The sequence below is a fragment of the Hirundo rustica genome, chromosome 2, assembly GCF_015227805.2.
Source record: "Hirundo rustica isolate bHirRus1 chromosome 2, bHirRus1.pri.v3, whole genome shotgun sequence".
Classification (NCBI taxonomy): domain Eukaryota; kingdom Metazoa; phylum Chordata; class Aves; order Passeriformes; family Hirundinidae; genus Hirundo; species Hirundo rustica.
The window spans coordinates 103620510-103645504 of NC_053451.1; the positions used below are offsets into that span (position 1 = coordinate 103620510).

Genomic DNA, 24995 nt, shown 5'->3' on the forward strand with positions numbered 1-24995 from the left:
AAAGAGAGGTGGTGGGGGAGAATGTCTCACAATTACAGTTCAAACCCACATTGCTATAATCATTGTATTCGGAAGTATGATTATACAAACATACCTATATGAACTGTACGTCAGTGAGAGACAGAATGCAGGCATATGCATGCCTTAATGTCTTAAGCAAAGTTGTAACACAGTTTATCACTATTTTTCCTTATATATAAGGAAAATACAGATTTTCCTTATATTTAATCAGTAGATCATTGCATTTCTTGAGGATCCAGCATGGAAACCATCATTGCACAGAGAACAAACATAACTCCACAATCTCACTAGTATTTCATTTTGGCCTTGAGACACATTAATCATATATTTCCTCAACAAAGACACAGGTTAATCAGCATCCCTCCCAATAACGTGGATCATTCAATTTCCAGGAGAGTTTATAAAGAGAAGCAAGGAAATACATATAAAAAGATCTGATGCTCAGTAAACCACTTATTCAAACAGGACTCTGAGAAACAGAGATACATAGAACCACCGATCTTCTAATTATTACAGCCCTGCTTTTCATATCCAGAAGTAAAAAGTCTGAAAATATTTTTTGAACAGATTTTTTTTTTATTTTTTCTTTTTTTTTTTTTTTTTTTTTCTTTTCCTGTTACCATTCAATGGAATGATCTCGACTATTGGTATCTTTGCAGTCAGAATCAAGAAACATATCCTTGTAGATCCTCCCACATAAGCAAAACATGTCTGGAGCAGGGTGATCACATGTCTGCAGGACTTGAAGCATAACTTGTAGTGCCTTCTCTCTGTCACCTGCATTATTTCTTCTGAAATCAAATACAGAGAATAAAACAAATGTGTTCAGACCTGAAACAGTAGCTGCAAGATGGGAGAGCAACAGTATCCCTCATCTATCACACAATCAATCCGTCATAACTATGCACGCACTTGACTTTATTTAGACTGATGCATGACTATTGGTTGACTGAAAAAACCCAAATTCACTCTCCTATCACTTGTCTCTACGTGTAGCTCACATAAGAACACAGGCAAACCCAGAATTTTTCTGTGATAAAAATCTGCCATCTAACTTGATTCCTTCCTGTGTACACAAACACACTCTGCACATCCTGCAATGAGAAAACAGGGATTGTTTAGAGTTCATTCCTCACAACACTTAACAAAAATGGCCATTTTCAGCATTCAGTGTGACTGATCATTCAGCTACGTCCAAGATTTGTAAACTTGAATCCAGAAGATCCGGAAACAATACCAGAAAATACCAACTAATTGCAGGAAAAGCCAGGTCAATCCAATCTTACCCAAAAGAATGACAGAGCTCAATATGGAGCCTCTGAACTGCAACAAGAATAAAAGAGCAAAATTGAACTGTATTTCTTAATTAAAATTCTTCAGATTAGAAAAAATATCTATAAAACAAACAGTTGTGATACGGCATCTTTTGACAAATACTTACCAGCTGTGTTAATAAAAACACAGTGATTAAATAACATTTCCATTCCTTATTATTATTAAACAATCAGATTCTTTCCCTCCATTTACCTTGTTGTTTTCCTAAGTTTAGAACTCAATACTTACTGCAAAAAGTCACTTTGAACAAACATCATCTATTTGCAAGAGTAATGCAAACACAGCTTAAGAGTTTAATAGCCTCTTCAACACTTTTTTTCATCACCAGAGAGATTTAAAATATTTACCAACCCCTTTTTGGAACTGTTTACAGTTTTCCAATCCCCACCCAGGTATCCATGAACAGGCCTACAAGGACTGTGACTACTTTGTCAGCAATACCAGCAGCAGATAAGGGTTTCTGGTAAATTTATGACTTGCATGCCCCAAAAGGATTAATATTTACTGTAAAGGGGCTCCGTTCCTTAGGTAACCAGCTGATGCAATAAGACCAGTAACAACATATCTGTAGCAAAATTCAGGCTTCTGTGCATGTTAGCTGATGGAGAACATCTAATAAGATTAAACAGATTTGTAGCTGCTTGTGAAGGCTTTATCCTGCCTTTGATGTCACTGGCAGAGCACAAACTTTCACAGCAAGCACTTGAATATTTTTAAAGCATTTTTTCTTCAGATCAACTGCTCTGAAATAAATACTGGTCTCCTCTAATGACCACACAAGGAGAATATTAGCATCTTTTTTCAGTTTTACAAGAACTAAACAGGAGGTAAAAACTATGGGGGTAAATCCATTGCATAGGTCAGCAGGCTCTAACCAAACCTCTTCTGAACAAACCAGATTCTTTCACTAAGAGTACCCAAGTATCACTGTTGTTAACATTAAAGCACGGAAAATTGAGTGAACAGAGCTTAGAACAAAATTAGGCCTTAAAGTCCAGCAGTTCCCTGGTCCTGTATATTGTGATCACAAAAGTTGGCATTGTGTTCCGAGCTCCTCCTGAAAACACAAGAAATGCCCAACTAGAACCTAAAGTAGAGCACTTTCACATGGAAACAGAAAATCTAAAAATCACTGCTTTCCCAGACTTGACTCAAATCTGCCTTGTGTGAAAACAGATTATTTATTAATGTTATATAAAGAGGTGTTAGGTACTGATTGAAAAAAGCGTAACTAAAGAAAAAATACCATGAACAAAGCAAGACAGTGCTTAAAATGGGACATTGTGCAGATGAACATTTCTGGTCATCAAAGGACAAACCTGTACACACCAAATACAACACTAGGAGAGCATTACAAAGGACCAAGCCCTAAATAAACACTGTACTAGAGAACTTGAAAGATGTCTCTCTCTTTCAAGTTCTCTAGTACAGGAAAAAATTGTTGTTAAAAATAATTCAATTCAACAAAAATTAGCACATGAAAAGCACACACTCATCTAACAGAATATAATTAAACACTGATCAGTTTAGGTATCTTAATATTAGACCGTGTTTTTCACTGCAGCAGATTTCAATGTCCACTGGATAATAAAAAACCCACACACGAATTATAATAGTTTACAAATTTAGGAAGTTATCAGCTTCTAAGACCCAAAAAGAGAGGGCAAATGAAGAAAAATACCCAAATGACCCAAAAGATCACATAAGCTACAAGCAAGTTCTCTGAAGTCAGTATGGAAATATTCTGTGGGCTAATATGCAGAACCTGTTATGCTTCACCAAGACAGATTTTCATTTCTTATTTCAGACCCCACACTTTGTCAGGTCTGCATCTCTGACAGTTCATAATTTGTTTCAAGGTGCCTTGAAACAGATCTGTGGTGTTATCAATAGAGTAGAAGATATTACCTTAAACCCTTAAAACTTAGCACTGATTTCTATTTTTTTTGAACCAATCTCAACTATGTTAGCTTTCCCATGCTCCCCAGCCCTCCTTTAAAGCCACACTAAAACAAATCACAAGAAAACATGCCAAAAGGACTGCTGGAGGTCATCTAATAGAATCTTCCTATCTAGACCAGCACTAGACCATGGCAGCCTTGGCTGAAAAGCTGAATTTATTAAACCTCCAAGGATGGAGATGCCACAGCCTCTCTGAACAGGGAAAGCTGAAATATTGTATATGATGATGCACAGGCATGAGAAGGAAGGCAAAAAATATTCTCTTTATGGATTAACTTGGTGCACCAGCTGAGATGTGCAAAGTTTATCCCCTGAATATGAAGTTTTGTAAGCCAGAGCAGAATCTCAATAGGCTGCTACAGAAAGGACCTTACCAGGTCATTTTACTGCTCCTTGGTGGTTACAGGCCACCTTGCACTGAAATACAAATGTCCCTCATGGTATCACACAAACAAGTCAACTTAAGGAATGAAACAGAATTTTGAAACAGTCTTTTTCAATGGTGCTCTACAACACACAGTCTGTTAAACTCTCCACATCTGGGAGAAGATACATCCTGCCTTAAAGAAGTTTGCATACACACCCAGTGAAAATACGAGCTACTCTTCAGATTTTTTCTGGGTTTAGGGGGCACAGTTTTTAGAATTGCTACTCACAATCTGAAAATTCTTTCAAAATACAGTTTCAATGGTCAATGAGGTAAGAAAAAAAAGAGTACTACAATTTATTTAGAAACTATGTTAAAAAACCCCACAGGCCTTCAGTTTCATAAAGCTAAATTTTTCCCTTACTGGTTTCTTTGTTAGCACATTTTAGTCCTCTTACTGCAAACATTACCTTGTGAAAACTTGCAGAGAAACCAAACAGAGAAAATCTACATAATCTGAACACAACACCAGCAGAAACCGCTGCCAGTTAAGAAAGATCTGCGAGTTACTTCCAAAAACTAGGGCAATTATGAAAATATCCTAGGGCTCAATAAAATACTGCCAGGTCTCCCCAAGCACAATGCTAGGAATTAAAAGGAAATTAACAAGGAGTAAAAATTAAAAATGAAAAATCATTGTCTTTTACAAATACCCAGCACATTAATCTTCAGTACTGTGTATACTGTGTACAGTTCAAGCTTTATTTAAAAAGGAAACGAAACTATTAGGATTAGGGGAAAAAAATTCAAATGGAGGGACTGATCAATGATATGGAATAGTTTTTGTATGAAGAAATCTTCAATAAACTAAATTTTTTCTGACAGAAATGGCTACATAGAAATTCTTTCTCTTAAAACTGAAGTTGTCCTGCAGGGCACCTTCATAGCCTCTAATCGCTTCCTCGAAATTCGTGCCAGTGTTCTGCTGCCACTTTAGTTTTGCCTGACAGCTTGTGTCCTGCAGAAACTGCTGCCTGATTCACTTGCCAATTTGCTAGCTTGCTCACTGCAGTTCTGCCACGTGATTTATCTGTCTGCTGACCCTACCTTGTTTCTTCAATCACAGAAGCAGTCTTCTCACTTCCCTGGTCCACACAAGCCTCTTGCATCTGTCTCCCTGTCTTATCCAACTATCCACTCCTCCTTTATCTCTCTGTTTGTTACTCTACAGGGCAACAAACTCCTGTCACAGCATCTCACCTGGAATAACACCTGGAACACACAGTAAAACAAAATGTTCTTTTTTTTCCCCCCTTTCTCTTTGATATCATAGCTCCTTTCTTGCTCTCCAAATCCATCTTCTTGATGGTGAATCCTTCTCTACACTCCAGTCTTTACAAGGAGGCCTAGTTTTAAATACTCCTAAACCAAAAAATCTTCCTGCTTCACTGACTGGTTTTACCAGCTTTAAAGAACTGGCATGGTTATAGAGCCAGAACCACTCTCACTGAACCAGGCCTTTGCCCAGCAAAGTTAACAGAACACCATGGACTTCACTGGGACAGGAACTAGTTTACTCTGTACGTAACAGGTGGTTTAACCTTTTTTTCCTCTCAGCTTTTTTGTTCACGTCTTCCCCTGCATGGCTTGTTTCCATCTAGCTAGATGGAGAAGACTATATATGACAAAAAACTCTCGTATTAATGAAAAGCATTTTCTCAAGGGAATCCACATTTGGTTTCCTTTTCATTTCATGTCTTAATGACTCCATAGCAGATGATCTGACCTACTACTAACTGTACAGAAACCTGCAGCAAAAACATTTTAAAAAATGCTTAACTATTAAGAAACATGAGAACTCATTTCATTTAGAGTTAGTACAGTTGCATTCTCACTTAAAACCAGAAACTAATTTTTGAGTTAAGATACTTATCACTGAGGATGTAATTTTCTTCTAGAATCTTCAATATTTGAAACAGTGAATGAGGAAAACAAGACCCTAAATTAGGCTTTGACAAGAACTAAATTTGCAAGCCTCCAGACAGACATGACAAAGAAAAAAACCTAGCTTTTTTCCCTCCCTCATACACACTTCAGGTACTTCATGAAAGCCAGGAATATACAATGAGTAGGCCCACAACATGTTTTTTACTAAATTTGAGTCATCACAGAACAGAACATTTTAAATACTCCAGTGCTTATCAATGAGAACAATTTTCTGTGGCTACTATTATTCACAATTATTCACTAGTATTATTCACAATTACTAGTGATTTTCTACTTGCACCCTATTACACCCTTCACTTGTTAATTGCCTTCTTTTATTATGGTACTGGAATATGTTGCTCGTTAAAACACAGCATGCTGAGTTAAATAATAGTGACTGCAGCTGTCCTCATCTTTAATACAAAGGAAGATAGCAGTGCCATGGAAAGACACTGAAATCTTTACAGTTCTGGCCTCATGCCAGGACTGGGTTTGGTTTTAAAGTCTACTGTTTTGAACAGAATTTGGCATACCCTTGGGCCTCTTTGCAAGCTTCCAGGACATTATAACTCCAGCCCTGGTAAATAAGATCAATTAGAAAATTGTCCTTCCACGGTGCTTGCCTCCCAGGCAAGGTGTACCCATGGACTGAAACAAACAGCCATCCCCATCTGGAACACCCAGCACTCAGTTACACAGCATCTTACTTCATACAACAGCTGTGAATACAAATACTGAAAATACTCACGTTGCACATTTGGACTGAAATTATACCTAAAGATGTCTAAATTAAGATACAATTAGACTTACATCTCAGCTAGGAGGCAACAAAGAACAATATCTTAAACCAGCCCCTGTCTGTACAGAAGAGAACACTCTCTGCTCTGTTCCTATGTTACATCCAAATTACTTAGCTGAAGACACTGGAAAAGCAAAAGCTCTTTGCTCCCTGGGACTTCTAAACAAGCATCTAGGACGGTGAGGTATCCAGATTGCCCGGGCTTGGAAACAAGCCCAAGCCTGTCATTGCAAACATCCATTGTTAGCCTCTGGTAATAGACATGAGAGACAACAAATCCAAGATGCTCTCAATTCAGGTCAGACCCAGGCTGGCTCTGAGGCACAGGACACGCAGCCAGGCTGGAATGGCTCAGAATCTCAAGGAAAACATTCCTGTCCCTTGCCTTAGCCCTGCTTGCTAACCTGGACCTACACACAACTGGGCTTGTGTCCACCTGCTGAGCCAGCAGAGCCCTGGGGTGCCCAGCACAGCCCTGCAGCCCCTCCTGCCATGGCTCTAGAGTAACTCTGACTGCACAATGCAGGTGGGACTAACGGCCAAGAGAACTGCTACAGAGTCCAAAGGAAATAAACGAATTACTCTCTCTGGATCACCGTTACAGTACACTTTATTATGAAATTAAGCACACATTAACATTCTGCAGGGTCAGATATTCTTACATCTGCTAATTCTGTTCTGCATATGATGTATTTTTTTTTCTTGGTGGGCTCAAAATCAGCCGTACTGAGCAACGTTAATACTGTTCTGTAGGTTGAAATTAGTAGGATATGAACTAAAAATATGGTTCTTTATTTTTAAAGACAGGTTCTGACAGAAATCTCTAAAAATAATTTGGTTTTAAAACAGCCAAAATTAGAGATTCAAAAATTTCATGGAAGCATGATGCTAAATGCAACATTTCGAAATAAGTGGACCTGCTCGAAAAATGTTTAAGTCTCAGCTTTTGAGTTTTGTCCATCATTTTGTTAGAAGAAGGCAAAAACAGCTGCGGAAGCTATATTCTGCATTCTTACCAATGAGAAACCAGTTATTTATTTCTGAAAAACCTTTTCTATGGAAATGTTTAAATTGTTCCCAGAAGAAAACAAGGAGAGTCACAGTGGACTGGGCTAATAATTTAATGAAAGCTGTTGACAGGGAAAGCAAGTTCATAAGCAATTAATTTTATCTTGTGTTATCAGGGTGCCACTGGCATTGTCAAAACAGAAAATTTAATGGCATAAATTTCACATGCTGCTCAAATACATGAATTTGAAGACCAAGACAGTAAAGGAGCTTGCTAATTTTGTTATGCATATCTAAATTAAAAAGTTTTCAGAACTGATTATATGAAGACATTAGGTTACCTAAGGACAAAGCATGATTCTAGCATTATTCTTACTGGCAAATTTAAACATTTTGAGTCAAATTCCTGAAATTTTAATTTTTTTTAAGTTCTGAAAAATAGGGCTAAATCCATATGCAGTATTTTTCTGAGCAATAGTTTAGTGTTTACTCTTGTGTCTGATGAAACTGTCCGACAGGACCAGACTTATCAGCATTTTTCAGAAAATGCCATAGGAACTGCATTTCCAGATCTAGTATTAACTTCTTAATCTCTTTGATTTATGCCATCCTGATGTTTTCCAATGCTAATTTTTAGTTAGCTTGTAGGCCACAATCCTTAATAGCATGTGGATTGCATCTAGCCAGTTACTTTTATTATTACATGTGATTTCATTTGTAGAAGATCTGATTTCTCTGACAATCTTCACGTAAATTCTTTAGAAGCTGAGTAATTATTATACATAGGCACTACAAAAATTTGCACCTAACTAGAAGAGTTCAATAATATTTCAGTATTTCCTAAGGTAATCATGTGCCTGCAGGTCCTGATGACCATCCAGCCTTCCAAGGAAACTCCATCATGAATGTGTATTCATGGATCAAGCAGTGCTTGTTACCTATTACTTTGATAAATCACTCATAACCCTATCACACTAAACTTTTGAAGACATTCAGAATAATCAGTGACTCAGATTAAACAATCTCAGTCTGACCAAGAACACCTTGATATCACTGGAGTCTTTTGCAGAAAGTCAGGTGGTCTTTGGAAGAGATCCACTCTCCTTTGCTTGTTAACAAAATGATGGTTGTTGGAAAACAACAGTTTCAAAAGTTACAAACTGTCCTGGTGCACAGTTAAGTAAGGGATTAAGGAGGGATGACTGTGATGAATATTAATGTGTGCAGAAAGGGAAGGGAATTTGACATTATCTGCACTATAAATTTCTATATAGGCCCAGATGGAACAGCAATAAAATGAAACAACTTCAATCAATCATCTAATTCAATCCTTACCGATTCAATGCAAAAGCATAATGAAACTTAATGTTATGCTGATCAGCCAGATCACAGGTAGGAAGCATTTCTAGTGTTTCAACCAGCTTCACCATAGCATCATAGTCCTGGTATGAAATTTAAAGAAAAATAAATAAGAAGGATTGAAGAGGAATAAAATGAAAGGAGGGAAGGATCACTAAGCTAAAATGCATCATGATCACTAGACAGTTTCTCAGGTGACTGTTCCTAAGAGCCAGAGAAACAGCCACAAAGGTTGTGTAGGAACACACAGGGATTTTGTCTATCCATGTCAGTGCTTGCCTCCTCCTCACCACGATGCCCAAAGTACTGAATCCTGCGGCCAATTTGATCAATTGCATTCCCAGCAGCAGCAGAAATGACAAGTCTGGCTTTTTCAGGCTTATTAAGATTTCTGATGAATGACACCTCACCATGGACTCAACCACAGCTGTCTCTGAAGTGCATTGGCCACTTGTGCACTCATTTTGCTTTCTCAGGGGTAACTCACATCTACACTGCTGAAGAGGCCAGTTTACTGACACTTCAAAGGGCCTTGTGTTACTTAATCTTTTTGATTAAAACATGTTCCAAATTGAGTACATTTCTCAAGGGAGACCTTTCATGATCACCAGAGCCGATCCAAATGAAGTTGGATAAAGTGCTGAAGGAAAATATGCATTTCAGAATGGAAAGTTAGGTAATGAAGGATGATGTGGTCACCCACTGCTCTCACAACCCATTTATACACAAGAAATAACCAACTTAGCTCCTGATGGGAATAAAAATTCTACAGAATGGTTGAAATCCTATCTGAAAATGGATGCTAAACACACAGACTGTCAATTTGGAAAGGCAGCACACAGGCTGTGTTTCGGCAAAAGCAGGACTTATTTAAAAAAATTAAAACAAGAAAAGAAGAGGCAGTTATATTTTAAAAGCAAATTAATGTTTCATTAAATTATAGTTCTCAATCTGGGCATCTCTAGCCAATACAATGGTCATAACAAATGCATTTTCTTAATTTCTAAATATACTTAACTTTATGGGGGGAGGGAGGAAAGGTAGGAGAGAGTAGGGCAAGGCAAGTATCTTGACTCAGTAGGGATTTTTGCTTTTTTCTTTTTAAGGAAGTTAAAAATTACTAAAAACAAAGGGAGAGACCCCAGGAAGTCACCTAATCTGAGTCTCTTGCTCTCAGGCAAAACAAGAGTCTCTATCCCCTTAAACTGCCCAACAGATAAGCCAAACTTAAACAGTGTAACAATTGCTCCCATTTTGTGTCAGCATTGAATCACTGCTTTACAACAAACGAAGCACAGGAGAGCAAACAAGAGCCAAAACTGCACAGTAAAAAAATCCACCTTAGTCTTTAAGCACCTACCTGAATATCTCTGTAAGAAAGAAGCAGGTTTATGACAATGTCAGAAGTCAGCACTTCAGTATTATCCATACGAAGTTTAATCCTGGCCAGCTCCTTAGCCAGTTCATCTCCTTGGTACTTCTCTCTAGCTCTTCTAATGTCATTCAGCAGTGTTTCTTTATAATAGGCACTAAAGAAATAAAAGTTAGGCATAGGGGAAGAAGACTGTATGACATTTCTTATGAAACACAGCTATGCTTCTAACAAAAAGTAAAAATTCTAATAAAAATTATCATTTCCTCAGGGTGAGGTCCACATCAAATGCTTCCATATTTTTTAGTAACTACTTACATATACTGCACCTTGCCCCACCTCAGATTGTAAGGCTATATATCAATATGCTTATAACCAGGATCATGAGGCAATTTTACCAACACAGGAAAACTGGAGCATTTATTTGTCCCATTACTGACCCTGACAGATGTGGTACTTTGTATCATAAAGAAGGCTGCACCTGGGATAATAAAACTGACACAGAGAAGAAACACCAGCGTGATGTAAAAAGGAGGTATATGATTTTATCATGAAAGTTGGAAGGAGACTTTCAAACACAGAAACTAAAACAAAAACAAGCCAACAAAAGCTGATTTAGTTGCAATCTCTCTGATGAACACAATACATAATGTGGGCAAGATCTCTGTAAAAGATGCCAGTAAGTGCATCTTACTTACACTGGTGTCAGCGCACAATCCAACACCAGCACTTTTGTAAACTGAAAAATAATATATATATTGCCAGCATGACAAATATGAACAGCCTGAACCATCTATTTAGGGTAAATTTATCCTGGAGCAGGTTATGGAGTCTGAAGTCTGGAACTTAGCAGGTGCCACCTAACAGATACTCCAGTGCATACAATTCCTTCCTTGTTTACAAATGAGTCTTTCAAAGTACTAAACCTAGCTTAGCCTAAGCCCTACACGTAGCAAAGAAAGTTAAGTTCTCTGTCTCATACACATTATAATCAAAGCAGCAAGGTCACAGTAAGCACTACTGGCAAGCACAGCCTCATACAGTGCAAGCACAGAAATGAGGCCGAGATCTGGGCATGGAAGTGTCCAATAATCCCCAAAGACATCAAACCCATTTACAGAAAGGTCTTCAAGAACAGACTGTATGCAACTAGCTTGCATACACAGTGAGAAACTTATCTCCAGGGTGGGGGAAAACTTATCTATAAAAAAGGTACCCCCAAAAATTCTAGGGTGCTTTCTCTACATATGATCCCAGGACCATGGAAACTCCAGCTGGATTGACCCTGGAGCCAGGATGGGTGATCTCTCTCTCTTTCCTTCCTCCTCTCTGAACCTCTAATCTCCCTCTCTCTCTCTCTCTCTCTCTTCCCTTTCACCCTACACCCTTTATCCAAACCCCTCTACTGTACCTTACACTAGGAGGTCAAGGGAATAAAACACCAATTTCCATGCCAAGTGTGTAGTTTGTTGGGGAGGATGAAGCCAGAAAGCCCTATAAATATGATTGCCTCTATTCTGAGAATGTGAAACCTGTAACTGAGATAGAATTGAAAGTAAGTTTTGATGTTTGAGATGTATTAGATACTGGATCTCTGGGAAAACAGTTATGTGACCATCTGAAAGTTACCTGCAGCCAGACTCAGAGGTCAAATGGAATGTTCTGTCTCACCCCTCAATGTATGGTTCATCTCACACCTGTAACCCTCCCCTGAAGTAAAAGAGGTTGAATAAAGCCCTGTATGTTTATAATTTTCTGAACAGCTCTGCAGAAGAGCCAGACCCCCCCATTTACAGACATTTCTTAAACAATAAAAAAGCAAAACTAAAAGAGCACCCCCCAGTTTTAATTAAAAACCTAGATTCAGGACAAATTGAAGGACCATACAATCTTATAACATGGGGGAAGGGGTTTGCGTGTGTCTCCACAGAAAAAGGACTCCAGTGGATTCCAGCAAAGAACGTGAAACCATACCACGCATCGAAGCCTGCTGAGACCCCCACATCAGCCAGTACTGCTGCAAACCAAGAAGCAAGCACCCAGACCTGAGCTGCGCAGAATCATCAAGAGAAGATGATCCGCCAAAAGCAGCCCAAGAAAAGACTGAAGTTTTATCATTTGCGCGCGTGCATGTTACTTTTGTTCTTTTGTTTTAGTTTTTGTAGTGAAGCTTTACCTAAGTTAACCAAAGATGAATGTCTGAGTTGTTTTAGCTAAGTCTGCAGGCTCTGATACCATCTGTCTATCCGACAGAAGCCCTGAAAAACCTGTTTAGTTAGAGTACCTTTTCCAAAAGATTTTGAAGGTTTGTGCTGCATGAATTTATCTGATCACTCTGTTTCCATTCATAAACAATTGCAAGAATTGAGAGATTTAGCTAGCCAAATTACAATAGATGACCCATCCTGGTTAGACAATTTGTTTGATGGTTTGAGCTTTGCACCTTGGCTAAAGGAACTTTGTAAGATAGGTTTGATCATTCTAATAGTAGTAGTTGTAGTTTTAGTAGCAGTTCCCTGCATACTTCAGTGTGTGAAAAAAGTAATGAGTAAGACAGTGTCTAGTGTTTTAGTTGTTAATAAGAACGGGGGAGATGTTGGGGAGGATGAAGCCAGAAAGCCCTATAAATATGATTGCCTCTATTCTGAGAATGTGAAACCTGTAACTGAGATAGAATTGAAAGTAAGTTTTGATGTTTGAGATGTATTAGATACTGGATCTCTGGGAAAACAGTTATGTGACCATCTGAAAGTTACCTGCAGCCAGACCCAGAGGTCAAATGGAATGTTCTGTCTCACCCCTCAATGTATGGTTCATCCCACACCTGTACCCCTCCCCTGAAGTATCAGGTATCTGTAACCCCATTGGCCCAAGGCTTGTTCCAGCCCACCTTGAAGACCCCTGATAAGGGGTCCCAGGGGGGCTGGACAGTCTCTTTGCCTGGCACCCTTCCCTGAGGACTTTCCTCTCTTGGAATTTCCTCTCCCTACTTCTCCCTTCCCCCACTTTCCTAGGCCTTGCCACGAGCTGCAGCCTGGCAGCTCCGAGCAAGGCCCCCACATCCCTTACAATAAACCTCATCTTCTAACACCTAACTTCAGAGATCTCTCGTCTACATTCATCTACACCGTCCTGGAGTCCTCAGCAGCAAGAGGAAGCTATTTCTACAGTAGTTTACTAATAAAAGTTTACAAACTTTTGCAGACCCTCTGACTTTTGTCATTCCTTTCAACCACAAACACCTAGGAATTTTGGGTGCTCCCTTCCCCTTCAGGGTAGGATGCCACAGGAGGGTCATCCATGGGACTGCAGGGATGGACACAAAAGAAAAGTAGTTGTTTCAGGCAAGCCTTTCAACTTAGGTGGGATGGCAATGGGAAAACAAATCTGAGGGCCCTCGGTGCTACCTCCTACTTCAGACATTACAAAAATTAAAAACCAGAAACTCAGTTTCTCTGAGGGTTTTCCAGAAATACATACAAAACAGGAATAGCTGCAGAATACAGGGTGAGCAACTGAAAAAGAAAGACCTCCTCCTCCAGCCCCAATTCTCAAAACTCCAACAGTTCCTTATAGAAATAGCTAAGCAGTATCATGTTTATTAAGTGATACCAGAAGGTTAATATTTAAAAATAAAAACAAATAATGAAAATTACAACTGAATGCCCATTGCTACCATGTATATATTTTATATGATGACAGAAAAGGACATTTTTTGGCTTTGAACTCTAGGGAGAAACTATGAGCTTGGCTCCTAGTACAACCTTATGCACTGCAATTTAAACTTAAGCCCTTTATCTTACCCATGAACTGCCTCTGCTTTCTGGAAAGTATAAATCAAATTCTAGCATAACATGGTTAGTTAACTGCAACAACTACAGGCCAGGAATACAAAAAGCAGTAAAATTGGCAGCTTCTTTTAACACTATATTAAGTGCAGTGAAAAGTAAAAAACTAAAAATCAATGCTACTAGAAATTCTGCATCTCCTTTTTTGCATAACATCAAAAAGAGTAACAAAGGTCCTAGAACTGTATGTGTTGTAACATTACCATGATGTAACATGGACATCCTTGAGAAGGTTGAGAAACTTGTCCACCAGTGGGACACAAAATGGCCCCAGGATATTGTCCCAGCTGGGCTGCATGTACTCAGAGGCTCTTCGCTGGGCATCACTTTCACAGCAAAAGTAGTCAGCACAAGGTGTGACAATGTAGGGAATAAAATAATAATTGCCACTTGAAGCCTAAAATAAAAACAGATGGAGTTTAGAAAACAAATGAAAATGGAAATATACTTTTGTATACACATATTCTTTTGCTGACAGAAAAAACAGCTGGAGTAGTGCTGGTGTGTAGGAAGTTTTAGTGCACTCTTTAACACAAGATTTGCAAGCATTAAATTCAAGGAAATTTGTGTGGAAAATGTACAAATATTAACCAAGCTGATGAATAACAGTCCAGGTCTGTTAAGTGACAATACAACAAAACTGTTCAATTTTTCCTTTTAATGTAATGCCTGGGCCATAGCAGGACCTGACCGTTACCAACTAATGTTATGTTCCCAAATTTTTGGCTTCAGAGATGTACTTACATCCTCTAAGCTCACCCTGTGCAAGGAAAGATATGATGCAGAGTTCCCCACAATGAGAGAAATACAGAAACACAGACACTGGAAGGACTTTATAGAGATGTTTAATCCAGAGCAGTCTACAAAACAACCACTGCATGCTACCATCATAAACCTAACCAAGCAAACCCCCAAAATTTGCAGTATTTTGTAACAGATGTAGGATTTGTAATATAAAATTCTAGAAGTAAAACAACTTAATATGCCACATAAATTGTGTAAATACAATCAAGGTGCTGAAATGGGTGAGGACACAAGAAATGCCCTTCAGAGCCCAAAAGCAGCAAGTTCAGAATTTTCAGCCCCTGAGCAAGACCCCAGAAATCAGAGCACTGTGAAGGTTTCTGCAGCTGGGAGAAGCACCTGTATCCCATTCGAGCTATGACAATTCCCTGCTGTTTAAAAGGAAGGTGAACTTTATATTTGAGAGTAACTCGATAGGAGCACTGCGGCACAGGCCAACAGGATACATCTGCCATGGCCAACAACCACTACGCTGGAGCCATCATGGCACTGAACTCGTAGAGCAAAATTGTACCTGTCACTTCTCCAAATTATCTAAGCATGTAGAAAAGCCATAGCCATTCATAGTCACCTTGAACAATGGGAGAATGCTGAGATGATGAAAAGAATGGATATGAAGATGGAACATTTTTGAATGTATTAGTAAACTAGACAGGAGAAACAGAATTGCTCACAGGATGTTAAAAATGTAGGGCATGCAGTTACCAAAACTACAGATAAAAAACCTGTATCAATACATTCTGTTGCTAATCTAAGGATTTAGAATTTTAAATTATTTAAATTATTTCTAACAGGTGACTATCAAGTCATATTCCTTCCTTACAAACCCTGTTACATATTGTTACATTCCTGTTGTAACAATATAATTATCTGTTGGATTGTTATCTTTACTTCCCAACAAAAAACTCAGAAAAACTACAACCCAAGCCACCAATATGGCAGAACAGTTTTGTCTCAGGTTTATTCAAATAAACAGTAAGTTCACTGCAACACAAAAGCTGCTTGTCTATAAACTCTATTCTTAAACATGTAACAGCAAATTGGCTCTTCCTGCAATGAAAAAGTGCCCATCCAATTTGAAAGGGTGATGCATCTTGAGACGCAAAGAGTTGCAGTTATCTATTGAAGAAGCAATGAAATTTTCTGAAAAAATTATTTACACATGTGAAATACTGTATTAATCTTACCCTCAAACATTGTATTGTTATCCAACCAACATATCATGTTTGACTTAGATTTCTTGTCTCCTTTTGCATAGCGAAATCTATGCAGATAAACCCTCTTGTTTTCTAGCTTCTTCTTTACATATAATAAATTATAAAACCTTTTGATATAGACTGTGTGGCCCAAGAAAGTCTTTCCTATCTTCATTATGTAAAAAACAAGTCTATCTACTTTTCCTATGCTAACAAGAATTAGACATAGCTGAAAATATCACCCTTACTTCTTCTGATCTTCTGTTCAGGATGCTGGTGTCTGATACCAAAAGCTAATAAATTTAAAAATTACTGTCTTATCATACACCAACTATTGCTTTTTAAAGATAATCAATAAATGGCTTGGGTATATGTAAAGTAATGTATATAGCAACCCCACCTGCATACATATACACATACATATAATATCTATAAACTATTACTTATTTAATTGTAATAGAATTATAACTTCATTGCTTATCAAGACAATATGATAAGTTGGTTAATTTCAGGATTAGAAGCTAGGGTATTTTAATTGTCTGATTTTGGGAAATTTTAAGTTAAAAATTACAGACCAACAGACCAAAAAGACCCCAAAACTCTGAATAGCTCATCTTGAAGCATATAATGTATGGCAGCACTGAAAAGTTTGTATTTAATCACAACATTTTAAAATCCACCACAAAACAAGCCACAAATTTAAGAACATGAAGAAAAAAAAAAAAAAACAAACAAAAACCCAGAAAATATTTGCAAATAAGTTGAGAGAGCGACCTATTCTTCAGGTGAAATAGTTAAAGGAATTAAGCAGAAAGGCATGCCTTGGCTGAGAGGCTGACAGAGTGAGGCCCACAGAGGCCATTTCTCAAGCCCTAGGCAAGCCAGACCAAACGTAGAGTGTTTTTTGTCTTAAAATATTTTCCAAATATTTGTTAATGCTGTTAAAAGTAAACTGTTGATCTAATATAAACAGGGTTTTTAATTGTACTGCTAAAGTTATTCTGGTGCAACTGTCACTTTGTGACAGAGATGCTACACTCAAATTAAAGGTAGGTTTTTTCCCAAATAAGTAATGTTGAGTAAAAATCTCTGCATTTTCAGGGAGGGAATTATGCCTGCCTAGCTAATAGCACAATTATTTCACTTGAGCCATGCTATTAATTTTGCCACTCACTCGAGTATCAGGAATGCCTACCCTACGTCACCAAGCAGTTAGAAGGAAAATACCGAAGGTAACAGAAAAGGAACTGCATTCACCTCAAGAGATCACAAACTCCTGAGTGTTCAGGGAGTTTAACTCACTGCTGTCTCAAGTATTAGGGTTTGTTTCCTGTGACAATGCATTCCTACCCACCTTGCCATACAGGCACGTATAGGATGTGCATGGCCAGGTTTTGGTAGTGAGAGGGCCTTGGGGGCTACGGGAGTGGCCTCTACGAGAAGCTGCTGGAAACTTCCTCCATGTCCAGCAGAGCCAATGCCAGCCAGCTCCAAGACAGATGTGCTGCTGGCCAAGGCTGGGCCAATTAGAAATTACGGTAACTCCTCTGCGATAACAGATTTAAGAAGAAGGAAAAAAGTTATTGCACAGAGGTAACTGTGGTCACAGAAGAGTGGAATGAGACTTATGACAGGAACAATGCTGCAGACACCTAGGTCAGTGGAGAAGGAGGGGCAGGAGGTGCCCAGGTGCTAGAGCTGAGATTCCTCTGCAGCTCGTGGTAAATGGTGAAGCAGCTGTGCTCCTGCAGCCCATGGAGGATCACGGGGATGCAGGGATCCACCTGCAGCCCACGGAGGAGCCTCCACCAGAGCAGCGGGATGTCTGAGAGGAGGCTGTGAGCCCACTGGAATCCTATGTGGTACGGGCTCCTGGCAGGGATCTGCAAACCAATAGAGAGAGGAGTCCAGACTGGATCAGGTTTCCTGGCAGGACTTGTGACCCCACGAGGGACTCACACTGGAGCAGGCTGGGCCTGAAGGTCTGCACTCCATGGAAGAACAACCTATGTTGCAGCTGTTTGTGGAGAACTGTTACCTGAGGGATGGACTCACATTTGTGAAGCTCATGGAGAACTGTCTCCTGTGGGAGGGAGCCCACACTGGAGCAGGGAAACGACTCCTCTCCCTGAGCAGTGGGAGAAACAACTCGTGATCAACTGACCACAGCCCCCATTCCCTGCCTCCCTGCATTGTTGGGATAGGAAGTAGAGCTTGGAAGGAGAGAGGGGTGAGGGTAAGGTATTTTCAAAGTCTTTTTTTACTTATTATCACACTCTGGTTTTGTTTTTAAAATTCAATTAGTATCTCTAATTCAAGCTTGATTTGCCCATAGTGGTATTTGGTGAGTGATCTCTCCCAGTCTTTAATTCATGAACCCTTTGTTATATTTTTTCTCTCCCATCTGGCTGCAGAGGGGTGAGAGAATGGCTCTGGTGGGTGCCTGAAATCCACCTGAAAGCCACTACAGTGACTAAGATATTATAAACTTCCAAAAAATACTTCCTCTTCTAAAGCTGAACAAATACAGTATTTTTCACGTAAAGACTGTAAACAGAGATTATCACAAGACAAACACTTTAAATTTCTGGGATCTAGCTTGCAGGAAGCAAGTACTCCAATCACCTTAAAGGAGAAACCTTGCCCAGCCCTATTCTTAAATCACTCTTATTCATTCTTACATGTCTAGAAACACAGTGAAAGAATGGCTTATCTATTCAACAGAAAGCAGATTTAAAGTGATACATACTTTGCCTGTTAGATTACTACTGTGGTATTCAGGAGGTACTTGAACACGAAGAAAAGCTTTGAGGTTGGCAACCTACTCCAAATTGAAACAAAACAACAAAGAGGAAAACACCACCACAAAACACCACCAAGAATAAAAAAGACACACATGACATATGAATAAAGAAATAATTAAAGAAAGGAACAGCGGAAAATTAATATAGATATTTACAGCAAGACTACATTTACAAGGCAAAGAAAACAGCTCAATACTTTGGCATTTCTCTTACCTATCTTATCTTTTAGATTTCTCTCATTTACATTATATATATCTATATATACCTATATGTATCCTTGTGTCATCATTAAGATGTTTTCAGGTCTTATTTTTATGAACCTGCCAGATTCATTATCTGATTAGTTAACTATAATCCAACTACTACATATTGCTTGAGATGGTAATATTTCCATAAAATCTAACTTCCACACAATAATTTTAAAAGCCAGTTTTCACTATCTAAAGTAACAGTGGCATATTTCATTATCAAAAGCATTAAAAGCAGCATTTACTCACTTACCCATTGCCTTCCTACTATTTTTCACCCAAAAAGAAAAATTACTGAATTTAAGATGTTCCTGCTTTTTCATTCTGTGCCCTTTTACAATCTCTTTTGCTACTTCTGCTACCTCAGGCCTTTTTAGAAATATATCATTAGAAGACCGTATCATATAAACTTTTATACACTGTAAAAATAATCAAAATAAAAAATGGAAAGCTACTCCACAATAAATAATTCTTTGGATTATTAAATTCATATAATGTAATCATACTTCAGAGTCTTGGCTCTCATTTTAATCCACTGGGGCTACTTAACGGGAGAATATGAGTCCAAGTGCCAAAATCTTTCTGTTTAGTTTCCTTTAATGTTCATTGCTTTGAAACAGTATATACAGTCTAATTTATACAGCTACTGAAACCTCTGAAGAAACTTTCTGCCAATTACAATTAAAAAAATGATTTTTCAACATAGAAATTCCTTGTGGCAAGGATAAATTGCAATCCAGTTCCTTTTAAATCAAGGAGAATTTTTGTTAATGACTCCTCCATGGCCCAGACAGTATGCACTGCTTATTATAAGAGCTACTACGATAGGATCCTTATAAGGATTTCATGAAAAATAACCATTTAAATCTGTAAAAATACTTCATTAGGCCCATAGGCCTGCGTATATGATGATAATAAATCTCTTGGTTTAATAGCCAGCCTACATTCCTTTAAATGCCTTCCCTGAATGCAATTAACAGGGTTATTAAAAATTCTTCAGGCATATTATAAACTAAAGAACACCTAACTAGTCTTTTTCCTCATGTTCTGTACTTGGTGGAATCATTTTTCCATAGTGGAAAGTTCTGGTCTGTTTTTTCAATGCCTCATTCAAACAAATTGAATGGATCAAAGTATGCGTCTTAAACTGCGTGCAACCAACCCTAGAGCTATTGCCCAAAGGACTACACATTTTGCTTCCTGACTCCAGCAGTTTTCTAAAGCCCCTTGTTCACTCTTCTCTTCACTCAATCTTGAACTTTTTTTATTCATAATTTCTTAATATCTTGTAGCAGCACATGAATTTTCCTTCCTTAAAAAAATATCAAGGATAGCAAAAAATTGTGAATCACAATAGAAAAGTTTCCCAATAGATTTTGTCTATTACACTGGTTTGGGGAAAGATTTTTTTTTTTAAGCATTGTTTGCTTTTGAAAATCCTTGAAATTTCATTTCTCCAGTAAACCGATATTTATCTGACATCTAAAGGCATTTTCCATAGGTAATTTTCTTTCCTCTGCCCTTCAGTCCATTTTTCCACAACAGCACCAGTTCTACAAGACTGCATATCTGCCATTTATTTTATTGATAATAATTTTGACAGAAACTAGGAAGCTGTGCAATCTTTATCAAAACTAACAGAAATGTCCTTAAAGCTCAGAGGAGCTCTACAGAAGGAAATCTAACTGATGGGACACAGACATTTGATCTTGAATTTCATGCCAGGGCAATTCTTCCTCAGGAACTGAACTCCCAAGGAAGTTCAGAACGCCAATAATTCTTTCCTTTCGCATCCAAGTATGCAATAAATTATCAATACAGAATTTTAACTGCTTGTTTGGGAAGTCAAGTAGAACTGAAACATTGCTCTTGCATCCTCCTCAATATTGAATTAGAATAATGCTTTCTCTACAAGGAAAATACCCATTCTCTGCAAGGCTTTCTTGTGATACACAAAGCAAATCCAATGACACACTGGACGTACATTCACCTTCTCTGCGACCTCAACATGGCTCCACATCTGCTCTGTGTTAAAATCTTTCTGCATCTTTGTAGATGATACGAGATTTGTAGTATAAATAGGAAAGGTGAGGGCAGGGAAACCTCAGAGAAAGCTCTAAGCCACACCAGCCATCCCAGAAAGTTTCACTCTTGCTGTTGGAACAAAGATGTGCTGTGCCTGGCAACAATCTGAGTTGTTCCCCTTTCCTTATATACACTGCAAATGCATGGACACAGCCTGTGAAACATGGAGAGGACTTCTCCAGCAATGACATTCCTGTGGCTAACACTGGGCTGGAGGAAGGCTAAAGAGTTATCCATCCTCTTTCCACCATGCCACCAGTCCCTGATAAAAAGTGTATTTAAGGTCTGCTATTCCACAGTTATGGCAGAAGCATACCCACATTTTTCACTCCGGACAAGTGAAAGGAAAACACAAAGCTCTACTACAGGGGAATTAACTATTGCATCTAAGATTCAGCAATTAAACTGAAATGGTTATCTAACTATATATTTGACTGGACACAATAAATCCATGCCAATTATGTATCTACTTAAGAAGCTCAGCAACCCTGATTAGCAATTCACTTAAAACAAGACATTACCCATACAATTGCAAAATATTTAACCAAGCAATGAAGCAGTGGCACCATATTGGATCGGTGGTGAAATGCAAACCTCTTGTCCCAGCTCACTGGATTTGAACGGAGGGGAGGGGAATAGTCTACTTGAAGTCAACTTCGACTTAAAAAACCACAGATTTATCTTATGAATTATTTAGCTTGCTCATGACTTTGTTCTGATTTCTGAATAAAAAATACTGATAAAAGAATGAAATATGGGAGCACAATTATCTAATAAAAGAAGGTATGAACAACTTCAAATAATACAAAGAAGTCAAGAATCCACACTTGGTATTTAAAATAATTCATTTTGACCTCACTGTATTCTACTCACTTTTTTTTTTCTTAATTTAAGCACTTAAGGTGGGTTAGATAATCCTTCTTTTTTAAAGGAGGAATCAGGATCCTAGATTAGGGATGTCTTCCTGCCCCTTCTGCTAGCCACAAGGTTCAATACCAGACCCTACCATAGAAACCATGTCACTAGAACCAAAGGTATGAAGCTGAGTCAGGAGAGGTTTATGTTGGATATCAGGGAAATGTTTTTCACCCACAGGGTGGTTGGGCACTGGAACAGACACCCCAGGGAAGTGGTCACAGCAGCAGCCTAATGGAGTTCAAGAAGTATTCGGACAATGTTCTTAACACATGGTGTGACTTAGGGATGTCCTGTGCAGGGCCAGGAGTTGGACTCAATGTTCCTGGTGGGTCCCTTCCAACTCAGTATACTTTCTGTGATTCAATCTTGTCTTCTCTTCAGTGTGAAGGGAAATACCTCCCTTTCTGGAGAAAGAATCTGCCAAAAGAAGACTGTAGGCTGCTAATCTGATTGCACTAGGTTGAACTTGCCACCATCTCCTTTTTTGTTTACTCCATTTCTGGTATTACCACCAAGTGGCTCATTCACAATTCTCCCTCCTGCTCTGGAAGGGATAACACATGCTCCTGAAATTCTGGTCACCTACCAGCTGATGGACAGGAGCATTCAGAAGCAAATCTGCCACATTCTGAGACCCCCTTCACAGAGCCACAGAGCAGTAAATGCAGTTCCCACCACACAGGTCAAACTGGTTCAAAGATCCCTGAGGCAGCCAGGAATGATGACCCGCATTTACATGTGCTAAACCTGATCTATCTTTAGCCTACGTGGAGCACGGTGGCCAAGTCAAAACAGCAGCTCAAAATAAACTGCTGCGACGAACACATTTTTTCTTCTAGTTCTCTTTAAAATTACTATCAAACCCTAAGACCACTTTATTATTTTAATCGTGCTCAATACTGTTTAGAAGACAATAAAAAATATATGGTAAATGGGAGGAAACAGGATAAATGGAGGTGTAAGAGGTTTGTAAATGCAATGGTCCTCAAAATAACAGTGTGGAGGATTTAATGAAAATGACCACTGACATGGTGTGAACTATGGCAACATATACAACTATATAAGATATTTTGGGATATTTCAAAAAGTCTTAATGACTCCTACATTTTGTATTGTTTCAAACTTATTTGTTTGCCTTTACTTACATTAAGTGTAAGAATATTTTTACTTTGGGAAACAGGCTTTTCTAAGAAATAAGCATTTCTAAGTAAATCCGTGAATTTTTAAGCCAGAGGAATATAGTTAGAGGTATACAGAAGCCAAAGCTGTTTGAGATACAAAGGTAAACCCCATTAAGGCATCGCAAACATCCACATTTGCTCAAATGGGTGATAGCGGTAGAGGGAAAAAGAGACTGAATTTCTGAGTTTATATTTGGATCTGTCAACGTACAAATAAAACTTGTATCTACTGGAACTTTTCTACAACGTAGAAAGGAATTGATAAGGAAAAGTAACTTTAACATCTAGCGTTACTTTGGACTGTCAACAAGCTTTTCAAAAGTTTGAATTCTAGATAGGTAAAACATCTGCCTTTAATCATATGCATGCTTTGCAGCTTTGGTATTCGAGTTGCTTCAAATGTAGGATCTTCATTTTGTGTTTTAAAATGAATGTGGATTTAATACTTACTGTGTTTTTCTGAGATACCATATCCTGCGGGGGGAAAAAAAATAATAGAAATGTTTATTTGTTTTTACTGGGAATGATTATTTCCAACAAAAATCACTGCTATACATATAACAGCAGTAACATCAATACTGCCTTTATAACACTCAGGCTGTGCATCACTTTAAAGAGTGTGCACAGCAACCTAGGTCTAAGTAAAGTAATACAATTCTGAATGGAAGTGAAAAGACTCTGACCAAATTACTCATAAACTTCAGAGTAAAGAAACATCAGAGTCAAAAAGGTACTAAAACCTAAACTGAATTTCTAATTTCCCTAAACTCCTTAAGCGAAATAAAATACATCATAACAAAGGTGATGGAAGGCTTAGACATCCAAAATGTTACATATTGGAAAATCAATGTCTACCTAGCTAAGCAAGTTATCTCCAACAGAGCTTTATCTACCGCAGTAAAATATCTTTCTCAATAGGGAGGAATTAACTGTTCTGAAACCATCCAGCACCTATGATGCAAAATGTGTCATGAACTGTTCTTTGCTGAAATACCCCACAATCAGTCCCTGCCTACCTTCTGAAGTATTCCTTAGAAAGGTGTAGTAGCATATTTAATGGTATCCAACACTGAGCTGGGGATCGATTGCTGAAGAGATACCAATGACAAGAGGAGGACTGAACCCTGTCTCAGTGCCCAGCTTAAACCATTTGACACAGAGCATCTCCCCTAGCTGACTCCAGCAACTTAAGTCTTATGATCCCATCTAAGACATGCTATGGGCCTATTTGTGCCAAGGAGGTTATGCAAACAACTGAGACATGAGTAAGATATCAGTGCCACTGACAGAGTTCCTAGGAGAAGAAAGGTGAAGGCAGATAATAGTTTTTCTAGCCTTAAGTGACTTAGTCACATTCTGGAGTTCCCTAGACTCGAGCTTTACATTACTAGAAAAAAAGGTTTAAAAATGACAGTGCAAAGACTTGCAAGTTCTGGCAACAATCACCCTGAACATCCAGCCACAGACGGATGTAATTCTGGAGATCCTTCAACACTTCAGTTATGGAGCAGGGGCTTCAGAATGTGCCTGGCACAAGGTGCAGAAATCAAAGCCAATATCCTCATCGGGAAGCAACAAATAGTAAACAACTAGCCTGTGCTTCCCAGACTTGGGCACATCCTTGGGAGAACTAAGTTGATCAGAACATCTGAATGGCAGCATAAAGAAATATAAAAACGTGTTAATGAAAAATAAGAATGAA

General features: G+C 38.5%; 1 protein-coding gene across 2 annotated transcripts in view; it reads right to left on the reverse strand.

The window, feature by feature from the left end:
• Window positions 1-24995, reverse strand: part of MAP3K15 (mitogen-activated protein kinase kinase kinase 15) — an 83807-nt gene that overhangs the window by 30002 nt on the left and 28810 nt on the right. The window contains exons 2-7 of one of the 2 annotated variants that reach the window (XM_040091164.1): window positions 23744-23767; window positions 18807-18881; window positions 14261-14454; window positions 10198-10366; window positions 8814-8920; window positions 642-812 (exon numbers count right to left, since the gene is read on the reverse strand). In XM_040091164.1, coding sequence (XP_039947098.1) covers window positions 642-812; window positions 8814-8920; window positions 10198-10366; window positions 14261-14355 — 542 coding nt within the window. In that variant the 5' untranslated portion in view covers window positions 14356-14454; window positions 18807-18881; window positions 23744-23767. The remainder of the gene's footprint in view (window positions 1-641; window positions 813-8813; window positions 8921-10197; window positions 10367-14260; window positions 14455-18806; window positions 18882-23743; window positions 23768-24995) is intronic. The other variant, XM_040091157.1, reaches the window with a different exon arrangement.